We start from the raw sequence: 26816 nt of genomic DNA on the forward strand, positions 1-26816 counted from the left end.
TTTGGCTTTCCTAATCCCATCCCTGCACACCCGTGCAGTGTTTCTATATTCCACCAGGGTCACCTGTTCCTGCTGCCCCCTCTTGCACGCTTCCTTTTTGTATTTAATTTTAGCCAGGGGTCCCTTGTTCATCTATGCAGGCTTTCTGCTGCTCCTGCTTGACTTCCTGCTCATTGGGATGGACCATCCTTGAACCTGGAGGAAGCAATCCTTGAAAATCACCAGCTCTCCTGGACCCCTCTTCTCTCCATGACCATATTACATGGGATTTTTCCAAGGAAGTTCCTGAACAGGACAAAATCTGCTCTCCTGAAGTTCAGGGTTGTGATCCTGCTATTTGTTCCCTCCTTTCAGGATCCTGAACTCCACCATCCCATGGTCACCACAGGCAAAGCTGTCCCCAGCCTTCACGTCCCTGACCAGTTCCCCCTTGTTTGTACATATCAGGTCCAGCAAAGAGCCTCCCCTTGTCAGCTCCTCTACGAGCTGTGTCAGGAAGTTCAGGAAGTTACCAATGCTCTCCAGAAACTCCCTTGACTGCTTGCACCCCGCTGTGTTGCCCTTCCAGCAGATTTTTGGGTGGTTCAAGTCTCCCTATGAGACCAGGGCTTGCAAGCATAAGGCTTCTTCCAACTGCCTGAAGAATGTCACATACTTCTTCCTGATCAGGTGGTCTGTAGCAGATGCCCACTACATTGCCCACCTTGGTCTCCCTTTTTAATCTTAACTCACTAGGTCTCAGCTGGCTAATCATCGGTCCTCGGGCAAACCTTCATGCGTTCCTCCTGCTCTCTCCCCTCCTCGCCGTCCCAGCCTGTGCTTCCTAAAGAGCCTGCATCCATCCATTGCAGCACTCCAGCGATGTAAGCTATTCCACTACATCTCTGCAATCCCAATGACATCATAGCCCTGCAACTGCACGCAGGCCTTGAATTCCTTCTGCATTAAGCCAAGAATTGTTTTAAAGTTTGTTATAATTAGCATCTTTAAAATAACCCAGTAATACTGTTGCACAAAAGAATAATCACATACACAAAAGAACTCCTTCAACAACAAAAGAGGAAAGGAAAAAGCAATCCTGTGTGTTTTATTGGTATTGAGGTACAGTCCCATTACAATTGGCTAAATATGACCTTTTTTTTTTTTTACTAAAATACAACGTATAAAAAACCATATAAAAAAGCTGATTGGCCAGTTAGCTGTAAATACAAAACCTGTTCACAAAAAATTTTAAAAAAAAAGCAGCCTGTTTTGGACATATAACTACATATAACTTCATATTTATGGCCCAGTTCACTCAGGATCATAAGAATAGTTTTGTTTTCTGTACTATAACTGCTTTCTGCACAAGGATCCAATACAAGGGTTGTTCTTGGGCTTATAAATTACTATAGGCAAAGACACATGTGACTGACAAGATACAGGTCTCTTACTCTTCTTCACAGTAAGAACACTGTCTTCCTTTGGAGGAGGCACATGTACAGGTTTCCAAGGAATGGGGTTACAATATGCTGGAGCTGGATACGAATTTCCATCAGCACACCCTAAAACATTTAGAAAATACACATAACTAAAAAGGAATATTTACGCTACAAGCTTTACAATGCAAGCAGTTTTAACAATCATCTAGACTAACAAAGATACAATAGCGTCTTCAGAGGAAGACAGCATAGGCACATCACATAATTTAAATGATTCAAAGTAATAAGTCTTCCACCTTTTTTTTTTTTTTAACCAATAACTGGCATATTCTTCATCTCGATTTAAAATATTAAGCAGGTCGAATGCTGTGTAAACATTCGGAATGCTCAGTCCTTTGTACACTTAAAAGCTGTAAATGTCTATGAATTGGCTACTTTGCATTAGTTCAAAGCACTTATAAATAAAACTTCCTGTCACCACATATGCAAAGCTCACATATTTTTCCATCTTTGCTTAACTGTTATTCTTCATTTGATTGAGGAGAAAAATACACTAATTATCCACATATACATTAATAATCTGCAATTAATAACCTAGGGCCCATAAAGCAATATCAGAAAACCTAAAATGCAACAGAAGGAACATGTTGCCCTATCAGTCATTTGTCTGTAGTGAAATTTCAGTGCATACATCATGTGGTTGGGTAAAACAAAGTCTGTAATATATTCTATTGCATGTACACAACTGAGTAGGGAAATATTTTTCAAAAATCACTTAAACAAGTGATTGCAGCTGTGGGGAAGTAATGAAGGTCCAAAACAAAACATCAAGGCAAAGTGTATCACCACCTATAAACGGATGTAAGCAAAAGAGCAAAGGTTGTTCATCTGCTTTATACATTTACTTAAATATTCAGAGCCTGGAATTTAGGTCCTAAAATATTTTCTGTTGTGAATTCAAATAATAACAATGATTTTAATTCTGTGAAAAAATAAAGGCAAAAGTATATATATATATTTTTAAAGAAAATTTAATTAAGCACTAAAATGTAAAATACAATACTAATTCTTACTGCTCTTCTGCTTTTGTACCATGTGGGTTGACAAAAAAATACAAAAATAAAGTGAGACTCACAAAACACCACACTATCAACAGCATTCTCTTTAACACTTCCCTTTAAAACAAAAAAGGAATAGGATTACAGAAGCCAAGAAGCTGTGATGGAGGTGTAAAGCTAAATGGAAAGGAAATCTTAGCTCAGAACACAGGTTGATTCCCATGTCTCCTTTTTCAGACAGGACTTCTGTCAGCCTCTTATTAATCTTTGCGTCTCAAAAAACCACCTCTTTTCTAAGGGGGATTGAGGTGCGATAAGGTAGCACACACCTTCTGTAACACAAACACTAACTTTACAAGGATGCTAACATAACTGATTTGCTTCACAGGAACCAATAATTGGCTCTAGTGATTCCTACGCCTGATAAGAAAAATGCGATCAAAATCAGATATAATTTGGTATGCCACATTATTCTCTCAAATAATATCATTTTCCTCCCAAATAACATGAAGGGCTATGAAAAATGCACAAAGGGTCTCAGAGTAAAAGCTTCTCTGACTTATACCATGTGAGCTATTCATTCCCGTGTGCCAAAATTAGATACTGGATGAAAATCTTAAACAGGCTTCATTTTACATTAAAAGATTAGAGGGAAGGAACCACAAACCTAATTCACTACATATGTGTAGTAGTACAAACCTGTAGACTTCCCACGTGGGAAGCCATAGCCATTTAAAACAGGGCGTGGTTTACTTCTAGCATTATGTAGCCATTCCTTAAAGATCTTCTCTGATCTTGCTTTCTTCTCCTGTAGCTCAGCTTCCCTTTCTTTTTCTTTTTCCTAGAAGTAAAAAAATCTAAGATACTTATAGACAAAGCCCTGTACAGTATACACAAAATGGTAAATAAATCTTTTGCAGATTCCCAGACTCGGGAATATATTTCAAATATGTTTTCAAATACAAATACATTTTCCTGACAATAGAAAAGTTGCAATTTTTTTCTTTAAGTCTGAAAAAAAAAAAAAAAAATCAACCTCTGCATTAATCCAGTGTTACTCTGAGAAAAAGCTCTGAGAAACCTTTTGGAAGACTACATGTAGAAGATATTCTGAACATAATGGGCAGATGACCAGGACCTACTGTGCTGCAGTTAGCCTAAAGAGGCTATTGCATCTGGGACAGCCATCCACTTTTCTCTCTTACCCATATTCATACAGCCCTATATCAGCCATGACTGGGTTGCTTCCAAGCCTGGAGCCAGCTTGGGGAACCATTAATCAGAATTAAGAGTAAAAACAGTATATTTAGGCATGGCATTTGGATTTACACTAAGTTTAATTGATACTGTGAATATGGCTCATAAGAACCTACATAATGAAGACATGACTAAAAGAATGCATGTGGTTTAAATCTGTCTGATGACTTTCATTTTCTTGGGTTTCAAGGTCCTTGTGCTGTGCATGTTAGAGGCTCAGCAGAGACACAGAATCAGTTTGTTAAGCAGGAAATAAACACTACCAGTACAGAATATTTAAGGGTGTTTTAATTATATGGGAAATTTTGAAAGACTGTAAAATTAATGTCCTTAAGGCCTGAAAATTGATCTGATACAGCTTACGGTATTTTAAAGTTAATCCAAAGAAATTATTATATGTACTTGTGAAATACTTACAAATGTGTTCCGCACTTTAAGAACAACTGCTCTAATTACAGGGGGAATATAGATAAATTCTTCTCACCACAATCCTCCCTCACACTTAGCTACAACAGTAGTGTAGTACTCCTATATTATTACATATTCTACTGAAAAATTATACTGTAATGTTAATTAAATTAAAATACAACCAATCAGCTTCACAGATAAGACATCTGGTCACACATTTCATAGTTTTCAGGCATAATCATTACCAATATGTGATATTTCAGAGGAATTCTAGATGATTCCTGCAAGCATAGCCTTGTTAGAGCATTTGTTCTAGTGAACTAGAGGACCTCAAAGTCCGTACTTTAGGAGGCTTACAACAAGTAAGAGGTCTTCTGAAGCTCACTACAAAAATACATAGGTGATTAATTAATACGAAATAACATTAAAATTAGAACTCCTACCATCAGATTGGTACAGACAGATATGAAGAAAACTGCTTTTAATTAGAAATATGTGCAAGTGTAATGATAATATAATGATGATAGTGGTGCTGGGAGAAAAATGCCCAGAATACTGTCTATTTTCTGTCTGGGTCACCCTGCAAAGGACTGAGTAATAAAGGTACACCGTTGTGGTTTGCATTTATCTTTCCCTTACCATATCACAATTGCAGTGGGTTTGCAAAGACTATTAACAAAAATGCGTTAATATGCATCTTGCTTTGCTGACCATGCCTCAATGTCTTCAACGCACTAACATGACAACTTTTGAAAGTTTTTTTCATGTACAACACTGCCATTTGATAAATTCTAATCAATTCAATCAATCAATATATTTAATATAAATTACAGATTAGGTAACCCCATCCAAATAAATGATTAGTTGATTAATACCTTCTCTTTCTTCTTCTTTTCTGCCTCTTCAGCTCTCTTCTTCTTTAACCATTCTTTATACTTTACTTCAGCCTTTTCTTGTAACTGCATTTTTTCTAGTTCCTTTGTGGCTTTTTCCGCCATTTCTTTGCTGAGCTTCCGTTCCCTTTCCCTTCTTTCCTACATGAAACAGATCAAAGAAACAGAACAGAAACTTTTCAGTATATTTCAATGGGCAATTCTTTTGAGGGATACAGTTAATTTTATTACATAATTAGAAATAAAACTATCATAACCCTGAAAAAATATCATATTGCAAGCTCTTTGAAGACAGAACCTATTCATCGCCAGGTTTCAGATAAAATAGTTTTAAACATAAAAACTTGTCAGAAAACATGATAAAAAATTTACTGTCAGCACTCCTTATGCTATTATGTTTACCACTCTGTTTTATTTATTCAGACATTTTTTAAAAACACTTCAGACACTTCTCAATATTTCTGGGAAAGAAATATATGTTGCAATTCTTGACAATGGTGTGTTAGTTTTACTTTTCAGTGAATCCAGAGCAAACTACAGTTCCAAATGGAGGTCAGGCAAACTGCCCCCTTCTAAGAGTCATTGAGATATGCAGATTGTTCAGCACACTTAAGCATAAATTGATATGAAAATAAAGTTCACATGAGAATCCAGTTTATGTTTTGTGATATTCTCTGCTTTTTTTATATTCTTTAGTTTATTCGCATATGGACTTCTTCTATGAATCAGTCTACACATTTCTCCACTTCAAATGATGAAAAGGAAAATGAGAAAACACATTCTAGGGTAGGCAAAAAGTGGTAACTGAGTGTGAAGTGAAATTGCTACCTCTACAATTTGGAAGATACAATACACAGAGGTGTCATCCACTTCTATGTCTTTTTGGGGTGTGTGTATCTAACGGTACACAACAATGTTTTGGGGGACCATTCTCTAAGCTAACAAGCACAGATTGATGGCCTTTTCTTGATCTGCAGAGGAAGGTATTTTCATTTGAAGACTAACAATAGCTCTCACTTCCCTTCCCTGTAACCTTTATGAAATGTTTGGGATTCTACTGATTGAGTACTACTTCTGCTTAGCTTGCTTAGCTCTGAAGAACCTGCACACACACATAGAGGCAAAAAGACAAGCTGTGCACACGACTTGGAGGAGAGGCAGAAGACTTGAGATCAAACAGTTTCCACTTCATAAAAAAGAACTGCTGAATAAAAAAATGTTGGTTTTCTTTTAAGAAATCTTTTTCTTATATGCTCCCCTGCAAACTCCTCTTGAACAAAGGAGATGTATAGTTTAGAAGGAACTTACGCTGACTCAGAATTATTATAGTTGGCAGTATAGATGTCAAATGCCTAGAACTACAACTGCAAAGTATAATAAATTGGGTCTGTCTTCTTCATGGAAAAGAGGAAAAACACATTTAGAAGAAGAGCAGGAATATACTTCCCTTCCTATGTTACCTCTTATAAGCACAAAAAGGGAGAAAGCTAGAGCTCCGCCCTGCTCCCTTCATGGGCCCCTCCCCCCCCCTTTTTTCCAGATTTATTGCACTTTTGGAAAATCCAATTATGCATAAAGAAGCAGAAGCCATAATACTGGAGCTGGGGACCAGCACAATTCTTTCAGTCTGGTCTAAACGAGATATCTGCTGGTTCAATCCTTGTTCTCCTTACCAAAATTTACAAGTAATCCAATATAGTAGCATCATACAGAATAAAAACTTTAGCTTATATTGCTCTGCAAAACACTAACTCATTTCTGCCATTTATTGGATGAGATGGCGAGGTGCAAAAACAGGGCCAATAAAGAGAAAGTGCGTTACTTTCAGGTTAAAACATTTGCCGACTTTTTGTAAGACATAATACTGGATAATAGACACTTTCATGTTTGAACCCCTATCCACACTACATGAAATTGTCTTGATAAAGAAATCATTCTAAACATAATCTAGCTTACTCTTGGCATTCATTTTTTCTGAGCATGTCATAATGCTAAACCGCAGACTTATCAGAAGAAGCCAGTTTACAGAATTGTTTGAGTTAGTGTGCCCCTCTCTGTGTTTGCCAACACTAGAAGCATTACTACAATTTTAACATTGGCAGCTAAATTATGCATTAACTCTGGTTTTTTTTCCCCACCTTTTACAAGCTATGCCTTATTAACTGTATTTACCGTAATCTCTGAGGTGGATGTTTCTGCACCTAAACCATGGTGATACTTTCAGTACCACTGTTTCGGTATACTCTTGACAAATATTCTAATCTGATGACAAAGAGTTATTTGTGTACACACTGCACACAATTTCACAAAACAATTAGCTATTAACTATATTTTCTCCTTGGTTTGGTTTTTTTTTCACTTCACTTCTCATACATTCTAGCGAACATCAGCTGAATCTGTTCTGCAATGCAGGGGAAATGGTCAGATATGAATACACTCCAATTTCTGTGCATATTCTGGAATGTGAAACTCCATAGAACTACAAAATAATGGAAGTCTTATTAATATGATTTCACAACACTGTTTGTAAGGCCTGTACATGTGATAAAATTATTATTTATAACTAAGACCAATGAAAAAAAGAGTTTCATTCTGGAAAAAAAAAGAAGTTGAGATTCTGAAACGTTTTTGTACTAGTGAAGAATGGAAACAAGATCTTTCTTAACATGAAACAAACCCTTCCATGCTTAAATACATTAAAAAGGAAAAATAATCTATTTTTGGCAAATTATGCAGATCCTAAGTTTCACCTGCCTGAAAAACAAATAACCAATTGTCTAAGCTTTTCCTTCTAAATCTAAATTTCCTTCTTCATCTAAAATTCATCTTAATCTCTTTTATTCACAGCTGTTCCTCTGTCCCTTCATTACCAAATAGTCCCCACATGCATCTCTCAACAACTCCTGTTTTGAAACAATGATAGTCTGGGACGCATAAAAAGCATTAGCGTAGATGAGAGATAAGTGCTAAAACAGTGAGTTAAAACCATTGGTGAAGAAGGCTTACAAAGACTTCAAATCTTTTGTTGTTTGCTGGCTTATCTTTATTGTACATGAAAGTAAGTTACAAAAGTAAGGATCTTCCAAACCTACAGTCTTTAGCTAAGAGTCTTATCATATAAAAAGCATGAAAATAAATATAGGAGAAAATGAAAAAAATGGGGCCCTTCCATACCTAGGGGAATTGTTCAATAATGAACAACAATTATAAGTAAAAAATAGACTAAAAATCTTTCTAACAACTGTAATTAAAAGGCAGGGAAGCTTCTTAAATTATGTATCGTTAATCACAATACTTCAGATGAGTTTAGCCACTATCTAGGCTGACGCAAAGTTAAATTAGGTCCTATATAAACAATGATATGCCATGCGCACTACCATGAAAGCTGCAACTATTGTTAAGTTTTACTTCCAGTGAGACATCCTTAAGATGGGGAGAGCCCCTGCAGAATTGCAGAGTTTGCAGCTGCCTAGAAATTATTCTGCAGACAAATCAGAAATGTTTCCTCTTTCTCTCGTGCACAGAACAGCTTTTCGTTCATAAAGTTAGTGCACACCACATTCCCAGCTGCTTTAATAACCTGTTTCATGTCAAGCTCCTGTCACCCTGGCCTTCCCAGCTTCCCCCCATCCTCATTACTTTCCCTTATACAAGTCTATCAAAAATGCTAGGAATGTTCATATTAATGTACATGTTCTTCAATCCTCCCTTCACTCTCCTTCCACGTATATAAGGGGGGAGGGAAATTATATAATTTGTTTATGCTTGGTGTTGTCAGATTGGGTTTTAAAAATCCTCTTTGATCTTGTGTTCAAAACAGACATGATCTATTCACTAAACCACTAGCAAATTTACATACACTTTAAAATATGAGTACAGGTATTACACAAATTAATGTATTGATTGTAAAACATCCAATTACTCATTGCAAGAAAGGCTTGTTCTCCCACCACCCCACCCAAGCCCATTATTAAGGAGAAAGGATACAAATCTGCCCTGCAGGTTCACTGCTCTGGGCTGCGATCCTATCAAGCCTCGGAACCTAATGAAGCCTGGGCTAGGTCAATACTTGGAAATCCCCCACCCAAAACAAATCCAGCCATCCCACAAAGAAGTGATGGTGACTCAGTAGGCAGCATGTGTCTCACTGAGTCAGTACCAAACCAATGTCTCATCAGCAGAACTACTAACTTTTCAAGAAAAATCAGACCTATGTATATGTGGAGAATTGTCAAAGGAATTTAAAATTTGAAGAAGCACCCCACTTTCTTCCTGATAGAAGGTAGAAATATTAAATGATTTTCCAGGCAGAAAACAGCCCAACTGCCATCAAAACAGAGATACTATACCCAACTGGAAGAAAATTAATAAAATATGTATTTCTGTATTTTCATATCAACGATTAAATGAGAGGCTGGAAAGGGTCAAGTGCAGAGCTGCCTTCTGTTCTGCATTTTCTATGTAGAGTGTCACTGAACAGAAATATTTCCAGAAATTAATGTTGTGATTTATATTTTTAAGATACTTCTCACAGCAATCCTTTCCCATTTTCTGGCCTGCAGAATGTGACAACATTTTTCTTTTCATACATAACTGATGGTTCTATTTCACAGCTGTTTGCTCTGACATCTTAGCTACCATATTCTAGCATCAGTTCATTCTGACCGATGGCAAAATATAGGAAAAGTCCACACTGCCAACATCAGAACATACATCCAAATTTCCTCATTTATCCTCATAATAATCCTGAACGTCAATCACATTTAACAGCCTCAAAAATCTGGATTGTTCAGCCAATTGTTATTATCTTTTCAATTTAGCCCTATTACACAGCTCAGTCACCAAGCCTAGCCCACAGAAATACTTCTTTAATCTCTTCAGAATTGGCATGTGAAAAGAACAAGAGGCTAGAAAGGAGGTCAGTGAAACAACACTGAGCTGCAGCCGTATACTGACAGGCAGGTTTAAAACCATTTACTGCTCAAGTTCACACAAAGTCAATATGTGAACCCCACTGCAGTCTAGTAACGGGAGAATTGTAAGATGGTTACATACACTGATCTTTCTCCCCAACTGTGTTTCTTTCTTGTGGGTACTCAACGTATGTGACAAAGCAGAAAGTCTTAGTGTACTTGGTCCCTGAACACTCCTGGGGTCTTCAGAAGAATGCAGACTCCACAAATGTTGCTGAAATACAGGAGCACTCATATTTTAATCATCTGCCACCCTGAATTCCTCCTCCACAAGTCTATCTGAAACTCATTCTAACACTAACCATGAGAAATTAGTTCATTCTACTTACAGAAATCTAAAGGTAAGTCTGGACACAATTAAGATTCAGGTACAACCTAAAACTATACCCATGGCACTGGCCATGCACGACCTCACAGAAAAGTTTTGTGTAAAGACACATCAACACTGTACTTAAAAAAAAAAAAAAAAAAAAAAAAAAAGACTGTCTTGTAAAGTACTCCAGGTCTAGATGCTAAAAAACCCACAATATGCTGAAAAAAAACCCTTAAGAAATTAAGCCCAGAGTGACAAAAAAAAGTTTAGATATGTAAAGACAGACTTGGGCACCTAAACAGAAAATTTGAATTCTTAAATGATGTTGGTTCTCAAGGTTGGAAGGCATTTATGCTAGATATTTAAGCTTTCCTCACAAATACATTTCTTGAAAGGGTTCATTCTCAAAAAAGGTGAACATCTCAGCATCTCTTTCAAGTCTAAACTGTCAGCAAAAACCATAGCACATCAGGCTCTATATAAAATGTAGCAGCAACCACAGCTTTGACTCAGAACAATAGTCCAGCTGTTAGAACATTAACCTAGGACAGGGAAGATCCGGATTTCATTACCTCTCTGCCTGAGGGGATTCAAACTAACATGTCCCCCTGTGGGGAGAAGACTCCATCTACCAGGCTGCAGGCTGGGATGACAGGACTCTCCATCCCTTCTGTTGAAGCTGTACCATTCCTCACAAAATAATTAACAATTCATTGGATGAAAGAAAGAGAGCATGAGTGAGCATGAATTTTTAATTTGAAAGTCATGCTCAAGCTGCCGAACAATCTGTGTTCTGTATTACCAATGGTGAGATAAAGTATGCATTAAACAAAGTCTTTTGAGTAAGAGTTGGCATCTAAGTCTTTCTTCTGGGAGGAATCATGCAGCACACCAAGAAAGCGAAGTCTGCTCCAAGAACATTGTCATTCATTATTTTATAGTGTGTTGGTTCTAGGCTTTCATATTTCTTACTGCGTTTTCCTTCTTATAAAGACTATCAGCAAATAGCAAAGTAAATTATAAGAACAAAATTTTCAATGAAAAAGCATCAAAACAGAATTTTCCCATCCTGCACCTGTTTTCCATTAAAATTGTATTTTTCAGTAAGTAATGGGGACTTACTGAAAGAAAAAATGAACAATAAAAAGAAGTTGAACATCAAAGTTCTATGATTAACGCCTGCTTTGCTCATATTTACTTTTAAGAAAAAATAAAAAGTGATGCCTTATTCTCTATTCAACAATGCAGAAAGTATTTAAAATGCTACAGTCAAGTTAACATTGGTATTAGAATTAGTTTTTCCAATGTAAAATGTGTAACTTCACTACTTGTGCTTTTACAACTTTGCTAGATAGCACATTAATATAGCATAAAGAATTATACGCAAGTTAAAGACTAGACAAGGATGTTAACAACATGAATTTCAGAATTACAGTTATTTTGGGATGCAAGCGTTCTGCTTTTGAGATTTCAGTTATTGTTGCAAATATACATATTACACATATGTACTGGTTTTTGGCTGGGATGAAGTTAATTTTCTTCATAGCAGCTCCTGTGGTGCTATGTTTTGGACTTGTGACCAAAACAGTGATGATAACACAACAGTGGTTTAGTTATTGCTGAGCAGGGCTTACACAGCTTCAAGGCCTCTTCTGTTTCTCACTCTGCCCCAACAGCAAGTAGGTCAGGGGTGCACAAGAAGCTGGGAGGGGACACAGCTGGGACAGCTGACCCCAACTGACCAAAGGGATATCCCGTGCCATAGGACATGTTGCTCAGCAATAAAAGCTGGGGAAAGAAGGAGGAAGCAGGGGGATGTTAGGAGTTACAGAGTTTGTCTTCCCAAGTAACCGTTATGGGAGATGAAGCCCTGCTTTCCTGGAGATGGCTGAACACCTGCCTGCCCATGGGAAGTAGTGAATGAATTCCTTGTTTTGCTTTGCTTGTGTGCATGGCTTTTGCTTTCCCTATGAAACTGTCTTTACCTCAGCTCACGAGTTTTCTCACTTTTACCCTTCTGATTCCCTTCCCCATCGCACTGTGGGGGAGTGAGCGAGCAGCTGTGTAGGGCTTAGCTGTCTACCGGGGCTAACCCACAACAATATACAATATAAATATTTATATGTACACATATGCATATACATGAATTGAATGCTCTAGATATTTCTAAGTTCATATTCTATTGGCATTCTAAGAATGAAGTAGTTTTGCAGAGTCAATAAAGGTGGATTAAATATGGTTGGAAGATACCATATTAAATAAAGCATAGAGAGTGGAGTGCATTGCATCAGTGTTGATTTTTTAAATATTCAATCAAAAAGCTGTTGTCATTAGGCCTGACCTTTAATCCCAGTATTTTATTCAGCATCAATTCATAAGAAGTTCTGACTGTTAGGACAACGTTCTAAAGAATTAAACAGTCACATCAGTTCACAGACACTTCACAGTTTATGCAACCACAATACATTTCTCAAAGCCTTTGGTACTTTGATTTGAAGGCAATTAATCAGGAATTCAGCAATTACATGTACCTTACTTAAGTGTTCAATCCCATAGTTATTGATAGGAATGAAAGAGACTCCACATCTCAGGATCAAAAGTTCATGTAACACAGGAAAAGAAAAAGAAACTTGCTACTGTCAACAAGCTTCCTATTCTATGGCAAAACATTAGGAATTAAGTCATATATAACCGGGGTTCTTCAGATACAGTCTTGTAAACACAGCAGTCTTGATAGGTGGGCAAGTCTTAAACCCAAATTGCGCTTACAAACTATAAAGGCAGGGGCTGGCTCCCTGTTTACATGAAGATAACAACATTTCACGTGAGACTACATAAAGGTCCACAGCCAAAACCATCCTCAGTTCTTTAGAGAAATACCAGTAAGAGAGCACAGAATAAGGAAGAAAGGGAGTCTGGAAAGACAAAGGTTTTATAAACCAAACTCTAACAAGGTGTTCTCCATACTGCACCTCATTCCTGGGAGATGAGGCTGTCAGGGTAAACTCTTCTTCCTGGAAGAAGGTTACATATGTCTTGAATTAATTAACTCAAGGGCAAATGAGGGCAAAAAACCTAAACTGGCTTCAGACAGCAGCTTACGTATTTTCCAAAACAGAAGAGAAGCTTTTCACTAGCATCTCCAGAAACTTCCACTGAGTAGAACACAGTAAGTTATCAGGCAGTAGAACCAGTGCCTGGTCACAGTGTGAAAGAACTTGGAATTGAACCACACTGGACAAATTCTGAATAGTGGTGGTCTTCAAAGGAAACACTAAAAAAGAAAGTATGAGTGAGTGATCAACTCTGAACATCTATGACCTCACCTATCACATTTTTTTTGCATATTTTATACTGAGCCAGAGTTTTCTCATCACATATTAATCCATCAGGATTTCGATGAGAGAGAAAAATCCTTGGGAGGGACCAGAAATGGGATTCCTGAATATTTTGAAGATGTTAAGCAGTACTTTTTATCTTCCTTCTTAAACTATTATTTACCCAAATCTGTAAACAGTCTTGGTATCATCTACAGCCTGCTAAGCCAAGCAGTCACAAAACTTTTATTTGCTAAGCAAGAACACATTTGACAAGACAGAAGTCACAAAGATGCCACTATGGAGAGGAGATTCTCAAAATACATCACACATGTAGGTGCCCCAATCCAAATAATTCCAGGATACAGTTGGGGGGGGCTGAGGTGAGGGTGGTGGTGTTTGTTGTTTGGGTTTTTTTAAACTTATTCAGTGGTGGAGAAAATGACTGAAGTTAACTGTTCTGTTCAGTATCTGCAGGGAGTCAGCATATAAATGATGAAATGATACTTTGAAGGTCTCTTTTTTTTTTTTAAATGATAAATTCTAGCCATTCTTTACCTCTTGGTTTTATTTTCAATAAAAAACTTAATTCCACTAAGAATGGGTCCTTTCTTGGCCCTTCAAATACTTTACCTTTTTGTCTGTCATTAATATATGAGTGCTGTGTATTAGTTCAGAATGCTTCCATAAACTGTTCAGGTTTAGTGCTTACTTAGCGTATCAGCATATTAAACTACATAGTTACACTAAATATATCCAACTTTTAAGAAAACATTCAGCTACAAAATCATTGTAGACAATGTCAGAAGGAGCTACATACAAATGGATTTTCAAAATCAGTCCAATACTGAATATTTTACAGTCTAACATTTTAGAGATTTTTCAAAGTTTTAAACTAAGTCCCGGTATTTTAAAAGTATGAGTTTAGTCCTGACTACTGCTTCTTAAATAGTTCTTGAATTTGAACAGAAGAATCATATATTTTCAAAGAACTTGGAAGAACGTGGTGAGTCAGTGAAATCAGGTAATTTTCCCTAAAGGAAAAATACCTTTCCCCCTGAGGTAATAAAGAACTATTAGAAGGATACTATTAGTTTTTCAGGATTTTACTGACAAAATAGAAAATAACAGTGGAAAAAACAGCTTACTTATTAATGTAAAAAAGTAGGCAAGTGAGCTCCCTATGGGATCTTTATGTGTACACATATGGGAGCATATATAACAAAAGCAGTGGCTGACTTTAAAAATAGCACCATAAGTAAGAAAAAGTTGATAGAATCAATACAAATTTGAATAGATTTAGGAGCCAATACAACTACATAAATATATACCTACCACACCCCAGCTTAAAAGTAGCTCAGGTTCTACATTACTTCACAAAAATACATCTTTGTACTTAAAATTTAATAACATTTATACTTGGCATAATGAATTATAAGCTTTCAACAGAGCTACACCATTTCAATCCAAAATAAATGATACACACATAGGTCGATTTCACCTCTTAACAGCTTTACTCCTCCACATACTGTTAACAGATTTACCCATTTGTGGTTAATGTAACTTTAAAAATAAAAAAAGGAAAAAAACCACATAAAGTGCCAGAATGAACAGACATGGAGAAAATAAGCTTTCACAAGCATTAATTCTAGCCTGAAGAAATGAGACAGTAGTTATTTTTCAATACCTATTTAAGATTTAGTTCTGTGACGAGATGGGGATCAAGGACATCAATTCCTTTCTTTTTAAACTTCACAGTTCAGCTATGAGTTGCCTACACAGAGCTCCTTACCAAACTGGAGTCTAAATACAGCAATTAGCAATCAAGCAAACATTTTAACATACCAGAAGGATTAAGACAGATTCTAATGGCTTTGCTGATCTATGTCCAGTTCTGCATACCACTCAAATCAAGGCTACTTTAATAATGAAAACATGACACTGAACACCAACTTTGCTTGCTCAGAATTTATAATCATGCCCTCCTCATTTTTATCAATAAATCTAACAGTAACTCAAAAATAAAAGTTTTAGTTACATACAAAATCATGTTGGGTTCAAGTAAATTTTCTTCTGGAATCAAAAGTACGTTTGGAGATATTTTAGAGTTAACATATTTTTATTAATGTTCCTGTTACTTGTTAAAAATAGAGCTCTATTACACCTAATACAAAACAAGTCAAGTAGACAATTTACTGTTTGCCCACAAATGACTCAACCTTAGGAGAGAGAGAAAGTAAGACTCTTTTTGTCCAGTAGAGATCTAGTATCTTACTGAAAACTGTAAAGGCATTAGTAGAACCAGGATAGTGCCTGACAGTTGATTTTATTAAGCTTTTAATTCCTAGTGAGCTGCAAAATGTTGCCATATTTGCATAACCATATTTCACAGCTTAGAATGTTCTTTGATAGCTCATATTTCAATATATTTCTTCTAGATCACTTACAACCTTTAAAATCACAAAAGCTATTTACATGGAAGAATATTAAATGGTTATGATTCCCTTATTTTCAAAAATAGTTTATGCAAAATGATTGGAAGCATAGAAAAAACTTCACAGCATATAGTTTTAAATATATATTAAACAATAAAAAATGAAACTGCCAGTGAACAAAAATAGTGCTCGCACTTTGCTTCCTAACCTGACCCTAAAGGAGTATATTAACAGTCAGAGCATCACAACTGACATTGCCATGCAACAAAATACAAGAAAACTGGCCTGGCATACAGAAAAACAGCGGAATTATTTTACGCACATACAAACATTGTACTTCTGACATAAATGTATCTCACATTCACGGTATGAAGATTCTTCCAACAGTGTCTCTGAGTGCTGGATGCTCAAGATGAAGGAAAAAGTTTCATGTACGCTCAACCATCCCTTACTTCCTTCATCAGTACAGTATTCAGCAATGGGAAAGGATACAGACTGGTGGAGATCACAGAGGTAACATCCCCGATAGTACTGCCTCCTGTCAAGTAAAGCATTTTCTGCAGTCTAGACACAGGGGCTCAGAATCAGTAACTGGGTATGAAAAAGGTGAGTGCTTAATGCATATTTCAGTGAAGAACACTGCAAGTTTCGCCTCAAGGAGTACCTTTTGATGCTTCTAGAAGGCAATGAGGTGAGCGTTCCCAAATATGAGATGTATACACACTCCCCAAGAAAATCATAGCAACTGTCAGTGCTCATGAATCTAACCTTAAACTTGATGTGAAATCTTCACACAGTTTTAAACACCTTCTTAGTCACTGAACTGACATATTTATCCTTCAGCCTGTGTCCAGATCCACAGATAATCTTGTGGAAACTCGAACTGGTAAGGTCTATGCAGCACAAATGTTAATATCCTAAAGACAGCTAAACTTTTAAGTTCAGTTTGTTCTTGATTTGAGTGTGGTTTACAGAAAAGACTAGCCAATGAATCATCTGATTTAAATGAAAATCAGATTACTTTTGGTAAAAGCTTGGGACATGGCCTAAGGATGACCTTATCCTTCCAAAATATAATATGATAAAGTCCAGACACAAATATGTTTTTTCCCCTGTCCTCTGGGCTGATGTGATTACCATAAAAAAGATCTCCTATTCCCATTGACAACAGAAAAGAAGTTGTTATCCTGTAAATCCACAAAGACCAAGGTCTTTGGAAGACCCAAATAGGTAGAAGTTCACAGAAGTTGAAGGTGGGGGAGCAGGGGGGAGGAAGGGGAGAGGAGGGAGAATGAGAATGAGAACTTTCACTGTTTTGAACTGTGAACTATTTTAACAAGCAGCCCAAACTCTTTCAAGCCAATGAACAGTTACAGACACCTATAATTTAATTTGCATTTTAGAAGAGGAAAATGGCATTGTTTGTGCTGAATAATAAATCTTCTACTTTTTGCTGTGCACTTTCTACATCATAATAAATGCTTAGAGCAGGATTGGTTTTGAAGCGAGTTTATGCCAATCATCCAGTCAGCACTGAGACTAAGAGTAATTAGGTTAGAGCCAAACACAGGTTATTCTAGTGGTTCTAGACTGAATCTGAAGAAGGAGTTCTGAAATGGTGAAGACAAACGTATGAGGTCTGCATATCTAGCCCAGCTAGTACCATTGTGATATTTTTAATCAATTTTCATCCAATTTTATTCAGAACCAGAAGTACAGAACAGTAAGCAACTGGTATTGTTACAGACCATAAAACAATGAATGCATATGCCCACGAACTACCAGGGGCTAAACAAGCCCAAGCCTCCCAAACATTCCCATTTTTGCCACCCAGTACACGCTTGCTTTGTGTGACACGGAGCTGTACAGTGTCCTACTGAGGTCAGGATTCTGTCTGCTTCTGACCCTGGACTTAGGCATCCCTCTCAAGAGAACTTAAAAAAATTTTTGATCCCACTCAGAAGTGACTTTTTGGATGAAGGAATTCCCAGTTGCTAACTGTGGTCTACTGAGAATTTCCTGAATCTGGCCTCACACCTCAATTATCCCTCTAAACTCTACCATACTATTTGCGTGTCCACAATGGTACTTAACTAAATCCTTCTTCTGGCTCTACTTGGTGTACAAGACATTGCAGACAGTTAAGATGTACACTTTACCCAAAATGCTTGGGCATTGAATCTAGGAAGTTAGAAAGAGTAGGGTATACTGAAGACCAGAACCCCAGCTATAATTAGCAGAAGGCTACTGCACAAGATGTAGGCCAATTGTCAGTTATCTGACTACTCAGAAAACAAATCTCTTTATACCTTATGGAAAAAAAGAAATCAGTTGTGGAAAAATGTTTAACTGTGTTGGCATGGTTTTATAATTTTCAATTAACACAGCCATTCATTCAGCAAACTAAAAACATGGTTGTCCAAACAGTGTAAGTAAATTTTACATAGGTTTACTTAAGCATGGTACGTGCTAGAATATTTGCAGTCAAAGCAATATTTACCTCTTCTCTTTTTTTTTGGACCCATTCCTTGTGCTTCTCTTCAGCTATCCTTTTCCTCCTTTCACATTCTTGCTTTTGCTTCATCTTCTCAAGCTGTATACTCCTTTCCTAATTAAAGAAAAAGTACACATTTTAAATCTGTGGTGATGACCTACACCAGTACACTCATTACTGGAAACAGTGCTGCAGTTAAAACAATGTAAGCATTAGATTTTGAAATTTTTCCTTCATTAAGATTTTGGAAAAGATGGATGACAGTCAACACAGAAATATTATGAAATACAATCAATGGAAATGTGTAATTTTTAGAATATGAACTGGAAATACGTATTTTACTTAGGCTTTGGAAACAATTCAACATAACAAATCACTCCTCAGCTTATTTAAATGCTCTTTCAGTCAGTAGAATCTTAATTTGCAGCAGTACGTTTCTACAATACTTAAAATTTACATAGCATGCTGCTCTGCATTCAGGGAGGCATCAAAAGCTAAGTAAAATATTACTCACTTGTGATGTTTAGTACCAGAACTACAGGAACCTTAGGGCTTAACCCTTACAATAAAAGCTTATTAAAGCCAAAATTATTACAGATTTGAGCAAACTTTGAAACAGGAGCTTTATTTTGAAGATGAGAGAAGAAATTCTGAAGTATTTTATCTCTATAGGACATACAGTATATATGCAATCACTTATCTCTCTCCAAGGAAACGAACTGATAAAGAAAAAACATGACTAAGATGACAATTTGAGATGCCTAGCTTCTCTAACAGTAGCATTAGCACAAAGTGCTATTTTTCAATGAAAATTCATACCTTCAAACATAGATGGAATTATTTCCATGAAACTGATTTTATGGTCCCTACATTGCCGTCAGTTTCAGAGAGAACTCCCTCTTCTTATGATATTGAATTTGAATTTAGTAAGACATCAAGAAAAAATAAGAGCCTACAGAGAGCTCAAAGAAAACACTCACAATACAGACATAGTTTGAAAATATAGTTGTTGCTGTATTGAGGCAAAGTTACAGCAACTAACACCTCCTTTGAGTTCTGAAACATCTGTATTGCAGGGATCCTGGTTTCTGTAAAAGGTGATGGCACTGTAAGTACCTTAGAAGACCCCATCCACTATCCACTCCAAATGTTTATCTACATTTCCGACATTCGGGGCACACTCGGTGCTGCTGTCAGCGAAAGATCTGGGACTTCACAGTTGTTTCTTAGGATATCAGTTTAGAATACTTTGTATATGCAAATGTAGTAATAAATTTTTATATCACAATCACATACTTTGTTCTCTTCTGGCATCTTACAAAAAGGTTGATTGTATTTTTTCCCCTGATATAAGCTATTTGAGTTGCCTACATTGCAGTTTAACATCTGTTTTCAAAATCTTACAAATTAAAAATAAAACATTTACCTATTCCACCAATTTCTACACGGCTTTAAGTAATGCTTGTCCTATAACTGCTCCTAATATATATTTAAGAGAGACATCTTCTAGATTACGTTTAGTACTGTATAAATGCTATTGTGTAATACAAAAGAATAAATTGCTTTGATTCCTCATCAACACCACATGAGAAGTCCATACACAAACCACATTTTCTACATGACACCAGAAATTACTTTGGCTCATTTTTTGTACTTAAAAATCAAAACAGGGAGAGACGATTACCAAACTGGAATCTAAAAGGGAAGTCATGAAATGTGTGGTGAATATTAACAGATCAGAACATATTCCTCAAGTTTAACAAACTATTTTGGTGTTATGCTGACCTCTAAAAGACTGTTCCAGAACCTTCCAGCAGTGGGTGTTTTATAAACAACATGAGGTAGCCCACATAAAACAGCTGTATGTTATATTCACTTTACAGACAAAGTGAATCATGGAAAGGTTAGGACATTGCTCAAGGTCAAATAGTAAATCAGTAACTAAAGTGAGAAATGATCTAACTTTCACGTGATTGTTCTAACCACTACTCAATACTTCCAATTGGATTTAAAACAATTTTAATCAGCTGCAACTACAAACGTATTAATCAAGAAAAGATATAGTGCTCTCACTTAATTCTGCCCCAGCCCCAGTATTCAAGAACTGTTCATTTGCAAGGGGGCAAAAGATAGGAGGAGGGAAAAAAATGCTGGGACAGGGAAACCTATCCTGGGAAAGGACACCAAACAGTTGTATAATTACACACTAAGTGTGTAACAACACTGTGCCTCATATCTAACCAAGTAGCTTGGCATACTTACACCCAGAACACGCCCTGTCGTGTTTCACTACCTACATGCAGGCATATGTACCCATGATGAAATCAAGGTACCAATTATATAAATACATTTTAATCCTTTAAACTCGAACCATTGCCTGACAGTTGGATAAGCAAAATATTATACAGCGCCATTTCAATGAAGCATAACATTTAGCAAAAGAGAATGCAGATAGCATGAATCATGTCAGCACTCTCAAATACAAACACTATGGAGGCCCACACTAAAAAATAATGGACAAAACTACTTGTGTTTCCACAACCAAAAGAAAAAAAAAAATTCCTGTGCTTGCTATCTTCTATTAGACTTAACATCAAGCCAATCGGATGTATTCACCTCTGCAGTTCTAGCTTGTAAGCGGGCCCGTAGTTCCTTCTCTTTGCCAATGAACCATTCTTCCCATGGTGAAAGATTATCTTTCAAAGGTGACTCTTCTTCCCCCTCTGCTATTTCAGAGTCTTCAGCCTTCCTGAATTAAAAACAAGAAATGTAAAAGAATATTATCCGTAATATATTTGATTGAAAAGTTAAGTAGTGCTACTGCCTTGAAAAATGACATTTCTTTTAAGGCATATTGTGACAACAATGACATCATTTTTCTACTTGCTTAGGAATCTCCAGAATGCATAAATGGCATTTATAGTGCACCTCTGACCATCCCCTTTACGTTCTACTTACTAAATTCTAGCTTGTTAGTGATTTTTTTTTCCCCCCTGTTCCAAACTGTGGAACAGATTCAAGCATTACCTTTTATGAACTAAACAAAAACTAACACCAGAAACATCAGTGTGTCACCTTCCTTCTCATATACGGAAACCGAGGGAAACCAGACATTTAACATTAACATCCTGTCCTTGGTCACAGAGAGGCTCCATGTATCAAGTGGCCTTTAGCACGAGCAAAGGATAATCAAGAATTTTTTTTCTTCTTTCAAGTCCTATAGAATTGGTTTCATGATATCAAGCAACCTTAGCGTTAAGAATCCATTCACTCTAATAGGTAAGGTTTTCCACCCTAAAAAGCTTTCAAAGGAAACATACTTAAGAAATATGGCTTGCATACAATACTTAATGATATTATACAAGGTTCTATTAGATCTTTAATAGGATACCTTGCATAACTCATTCATAACTTCTTTACTCATGAATAATGCAGCAATCCTAGCCCCAGGCCAGAAATATCTTTTATAATATTCTATACATGTACTATCTCATAAGTAAGACAGTATATTAGGCTCTAAGTCAACAAAAACTGAAAATGTGCCAACGGATTTCTTTACAAGAGTTCTTCTATCTTATACAGAATTTTTTCTTAACAACAAAACAGTGAAACTAGACTTCACTTTAATATTTTATATGGACGTATGGGCTCTGGAAATACGTACCTACATACATACTTCACTACAGTGAGTAATTCTGTTTGCTGAATTCAAGCTACAGAAGAGGCAGCCAAACAAGCATATTATGTTAATGCTCCTGAAATAAATCTTTTAAGCATATCTGGTTTTTATCAATATAAAAGTATTACATATTCATAGGAAACAGCAAAACCCTGTTGCAAAACATTTTATGTACCAGTAATCTTTAGAATATATTTCTGTGATAGAAAGCATTTGGGGACAATATCAGTGCTAACGAGTTTTGTCCTACTCTTCTCCATCGTCATTACCCACATGTATGTGCGCTAACACGACCATTCGCTAGTCAAGCCGTGACATGTCCGGGGAACTGATTCATGTTGAAACTAACCTGGAAAAGGGTTGTCTTCCCCACAAAAAATCAGCCCCCAACCCTCTTTATACTGTGCTGCCACGGAGATGTAGCACAACAGAACTGACAGGACACCCTGACACACAGACAATGCACGGACAGAAGCAGCACAGGCCAAGCACTCCCAAGGCCAGCATTGTCCAACACGTTCTGCTGCACCCTAGGGCTTTTATGCCACAGCATTAACAAAGACCAAAAATTTAACAGAGACAGTTTTTAAACAGGTACATATAATAAGGGATGCAACTTAAGAATGCATAATATTTTGTTATATAAAATAACTCTCTGAAAGTTGATTAAAGATAAGGATAAAAGTATTATGCATTCAAATTCAGGAAACCAATGCAACTTTGTCCAGACTTGACATTTTGGGCAGGGATACTTCCTCAATACATTCTTTTGCTGTGCACGATTTGCATTATGGCACCTTTTACTAGAATAATGCTGACATATTAGACCAACATGAGAAAAAGTACTAGTAGAAGGAATTAATTAAGAAATACAATATTTACTATGTGTTTTCTTGTATCAGTAATTATAAAGTTCAAGCTGTTAACTTCTCAAAAAAAAATTCACAGTAAAAAATTAAAAACTTACTGTATACAAGTAAGAAATAACTTCTATGTTAAGCAGAGGAAAACACAAGCTCAATATGAAGAACTGCTAGGAGAAACATTTCTCCTCTTCTGCAGTACTGTGTCTAAAGCTCTCAGATCGCACCAGAGCCAGACTGGAACCCAATCCTTCTCAGTGTGCATCCCAGCCACCGGTCGCACTCTCCCTGGCACACTGATTACATATTTTGAGCCACACAGACCTTGAATTTCATGGGACCATTTTCTGAAATGCTAGCGTGTTCACAGCTATGACCTTCCTCAGAATAATTAAAATAACAGACTTGTTAAAGTACCACATTCTCAAGTGCACATTTGTTTTTAAATAAGTATCTTAAATCAAATTAGATACATCTGGCATTGGAACCGAAGTCCGATTAACAGAAAACACTGTGATTATCATTTACCATATATTCACTTAAGTCACACCATCAAACAAAACACTGATCCATAACAAAAGTATGAAAATGCCTAACACAATTTCACAAGGCCTTGTTTTCAGCCTTTCTCTTTTGCAAATATTGCATTTCCCACATTAAATGTCTGCCTCTGGCTAATTTTTGTGTAGTTTTAAGAGGACAACAACAACAAAAAGACTCTTTGAGAGAGCGTGTGCACATGTGGGGGGTAGTGGCTGTGTAAGAAGTGTTTTTTATTATTATACTTTTGAGATCTTGGCAGTTATACACGGAAGCTGCTATATGAACATTTGGTAGACACTTATTACAACTCAGCAGCAGTATTATTCAGATGCAGTGTCTGCACGAGTGAAGTATATATTGTGACCGCAGAGTTTCATGAGATGGTTCCAACTCGGGCCCTAACAGAGGTCGTCTTCAGTTGCATCTTACCACTGCCAGGGAATACTGCAGCAACAGGCCCAAAAATTGAGAGCTGTTTCAAGCAGCATCTTGAGCTGCAAAGACATATAGTAGTTTGAACTGAGTGCTACAGAACTTCAAGGTATGTGAACAAAATTGCTTATTGGGAAGGAGTAAAAGGAGAGGTAACAGAAAACCTGAAACAGGAGGGACCATGAACAGGCTAATATTCTTTTCACTCTGACGCTTCTATTTCTGACTACATTTGAACGCTTTCCCTGGACTTTTAGCACCTTTATCAAGAAGTGCTTGTAAGAAAAGTTCAGTGTGGCCCACACTATTTCAGTCCATCCGGGAGGCGTGCCCTGCTCTCCATGGGAGTTTGAGAACCACACTGGAACGCTGCACTCCCGTGAAGCTCAGCTGTCCTTCCCTTAACCCACTGGCCCTTCTAGCTCAGTTCAGTCCTGCTAGTTACATCCACCATCAGTTACCACACAGATCTGTGAAGTTTCCATTGTAAAGGTCATATTCCAGGCACTCCCTGCTCTTCCCCCTTCTATTTTAAAGGGAGGAATAAGGATTATTTATTCTCCTGTCAAACAGAGGAGATCCCGAGGGAAAGAAGACATATTAAGTTTGCATATAATTAAAAGGGAATGAAGTTAAGCCACAGGAACAAGAACTGTGCAATGCATACACATGAAACTGACTCTGGATACAGCTATATACTCTAGGCAAAATAGCCCTTTAGTCTCTAAGAACGTTTAAAAGGATGACAGGAATGCCTCTACCTTTTTAACTTGCAAAGACCCTGAGGCTTAGGTCAACAGCTTATAGGTATTTCACGAACCCATGAAAATGCTCAACTGCCCATAGAAAAGACTGCCGTAACCTGCGACTTCCCAAGAGATCATAAAAAGGGAACGAGGTGCCTAAAGCGCTTATCTATGCAAGATATCTGTGCATCTATGTTTATGTGAAATAATCTTCCGTCCCCAACAAAGGCCTCAAGCGGAGGCAGGCGAGTACAGGAGTCCGGCTCCTCACGCAAGGAGCAGCCCCGAGCTCCCTGCTCGAACCTGGGCCCAGACGCAGGGGTTACCTATCGCCTCGCCGGCTCCGGCAGGCCGCCGCCCGCTCCTCCTCCTCCTCGCCGCTCGGGGAGCTGGGGCGGGACGCGGGGGAGAGCGGGGAGCAGCCGGAGGGACTGAGGGGCTCCTCGCCCTCGGAGCTGGGGGAGGACGGTGGGCTGAGGCGGGCGGCCCTCGTCCTCCTGACGCGGGTCCGGGAGACGCTGCTCATGCCGGCGGGTGGCACCTGAGGGAGAGGGCGGCGGTTAACGGCCGTTAACGGCCGCCTCCCGCCCGCCCGTCACCACAGAGCGGCGGCCTCCGGCAGACGCAGGCGGTACGGCACCACACGCGCTCCCGGCAGCCCCCGCGTTTCCCCCCCGCCCCCACCGCCATGGCAACCGGGACGCCGCGCCGCCAATCGCCTCGCCCGCCCGCAGCACACGCCCCGCCTCCCCTGCGGGACGGCCACCTCCCTCCGCGCCTGCGCCCGCCTCAGCCGCCGCCGCCGCCTCCCACCCCCACCTGAGGGAGCGGCGGGCGGCCCCCGGCCCCCGGCCCCCCTCGCCTTCCCAGCCGCCTTCCTGTGCGGCGGGGGCTGAGGCAGCGCCTGGGAAGATTCACCGGGAAAATACGGGGTCGGAACCGGCGGCCGCAGGTTTTGTGTTGACCAGTGAAGTCCTCCCAGCACACGCCTTCCCAGGATGAGGGGGGAACCCCGGCCCAGGGAAGGCAGCGGGCCCTGCAACGGCCTGCGTGTCTGGCCCTGGTCATCTCCACGGTGATCACTAACACTCTCGTATGCTAATTTATATGAACTCTTTACAGCTGTTCTTTCTTACTTAATAACATTTTTGCACATTTACCAGTTCAATAAACAGGAACCAGCAACCTCATCCGCAGATGATTCCAGTACATCAGAAGAAGGTAGCTTAGCATTTTCTAACAGCCAAGTCAAAGTCTGTAATCTATCCTTATACTAAACTGCAATGTCCCATTTCAGTCCTCACAATTAGAATCTTGTTTCTGATTTAAAGTTCTAAAGACTTGTTTTTCATACACCTCTGCTAGGCTAACGGTGTCCTTTCCCTTCCCTCCTATCAGTTAATTCTCTGCTGAGTCTACAACTATTTGTTCTAAATAAAAGTTTGGTTGTTTTTTTTAAATACATTCCTGTCCTTTCTTCTTTGCCACTAGATACTTCATCAATATTCCATCGTGGTTCCAAATCCTGGGAACACAGTCCCTCTTCACTGCCAATGTTGGGCCACCTTGACCACCTTTTTAGCCATATCCTTCAGGAGGATCAGTATCAATCATACGTATCACCAAAGCTTTTCATTGCCTTCGAATCTCATCTACCAAGGAGCTAACCGCTGACTAGCAGTGTGTAGCTTTTTGTAACTTCATTCAGTCATTTTGCTGTGGCTGACTAAGCAGAAGCATTACTGATATTGGCGAGATACAAAAGTTTGAAAGTGATTGCAAATTTGGTTGCTATATTGATATAATTGCTCTTGCCAAGATTCTGCAGGTAGGTGAGTTAAAGAAGAAATATATTTTTTAGTTAGATAGGCAAGTTGAAAAATAAGCAACAGTATTGAAAATGCTTTGTCTAAAATGGGAAAGTCATTTGTGACATGAGACAACTGACTTGCCATAAAAATTGAATTTCACTGGCTCAATGATA

The 26816-nt window shown here is 38.1% G+C and overlaps 1 protein-coding gene across 1 annotated transcript; it reads right to left on the minus strand.

Annotated features, from left to right (window-relative positions):
• Positions 1–1058: 1058 nt before the first annotated feature.
• On the minus strand, positions 1059–25358 carry CCDC34 (coiled-coil domain containing 34). The gene is made up of 6 exons (XM_050897006.1): positions 25159–25358; positions 21186–21318; positions 18576–18683; positions 5020–5178; positions 3179–3320; positions 1059–1544 (listed from the first exon to the last, which is right to left on the minus strand). Exons 1-6 carry the CDS (start codon positions 25356–25358, stop codon positions 1330–1332), a joined length of 957 nt encoding a protein of 318 aa, XP_050752963.1. The 3' UTR covers positions 1059–1329.
• Between the last annotated feature and the right edge of the window lie 1458 nt (positions 25359–26816).

Source organism: Gymnogyps californianus, chromosome 5 (assembly GCF_018139145.2).
Source record: "Gymnogyps californianus isolate 813 chromosome 5, ASM1813914v2, whole genome shotgun sequence".
In the NCBI taxonomy this organism is placed as follows: Eukaryota; Metazoa; Chordata; class Aves; order Accipitriformes; family Cathartidae; genus Gymnogyps; species Gymnogyps californianus.

Bases quoted from the DNA above. Each gene is read 5' to 3' on its own strand.
- CCDC34 (XM_050897006.1), bottom strand. From the start codon at position 25,358: ATGAGCAGCGTCTCCCGGACCCGCGTCAGGAGGACGAGGGCCGCCCGC. The intron at 18,684-21,185 runs GTGAATACATCC...TTCTTTAATTAG, and splicing joins TACAAGCTAGAACTGCAGAG to GAAAGGAGTATACAGCTTGA. The intron at 1,545-3,178 runs GTTTGTACTACT...TAAATGTTTTAG, and splicing joins CCCACGTGGGAAGTCTACAG to GGTGTGCTGATGGAAATTCG.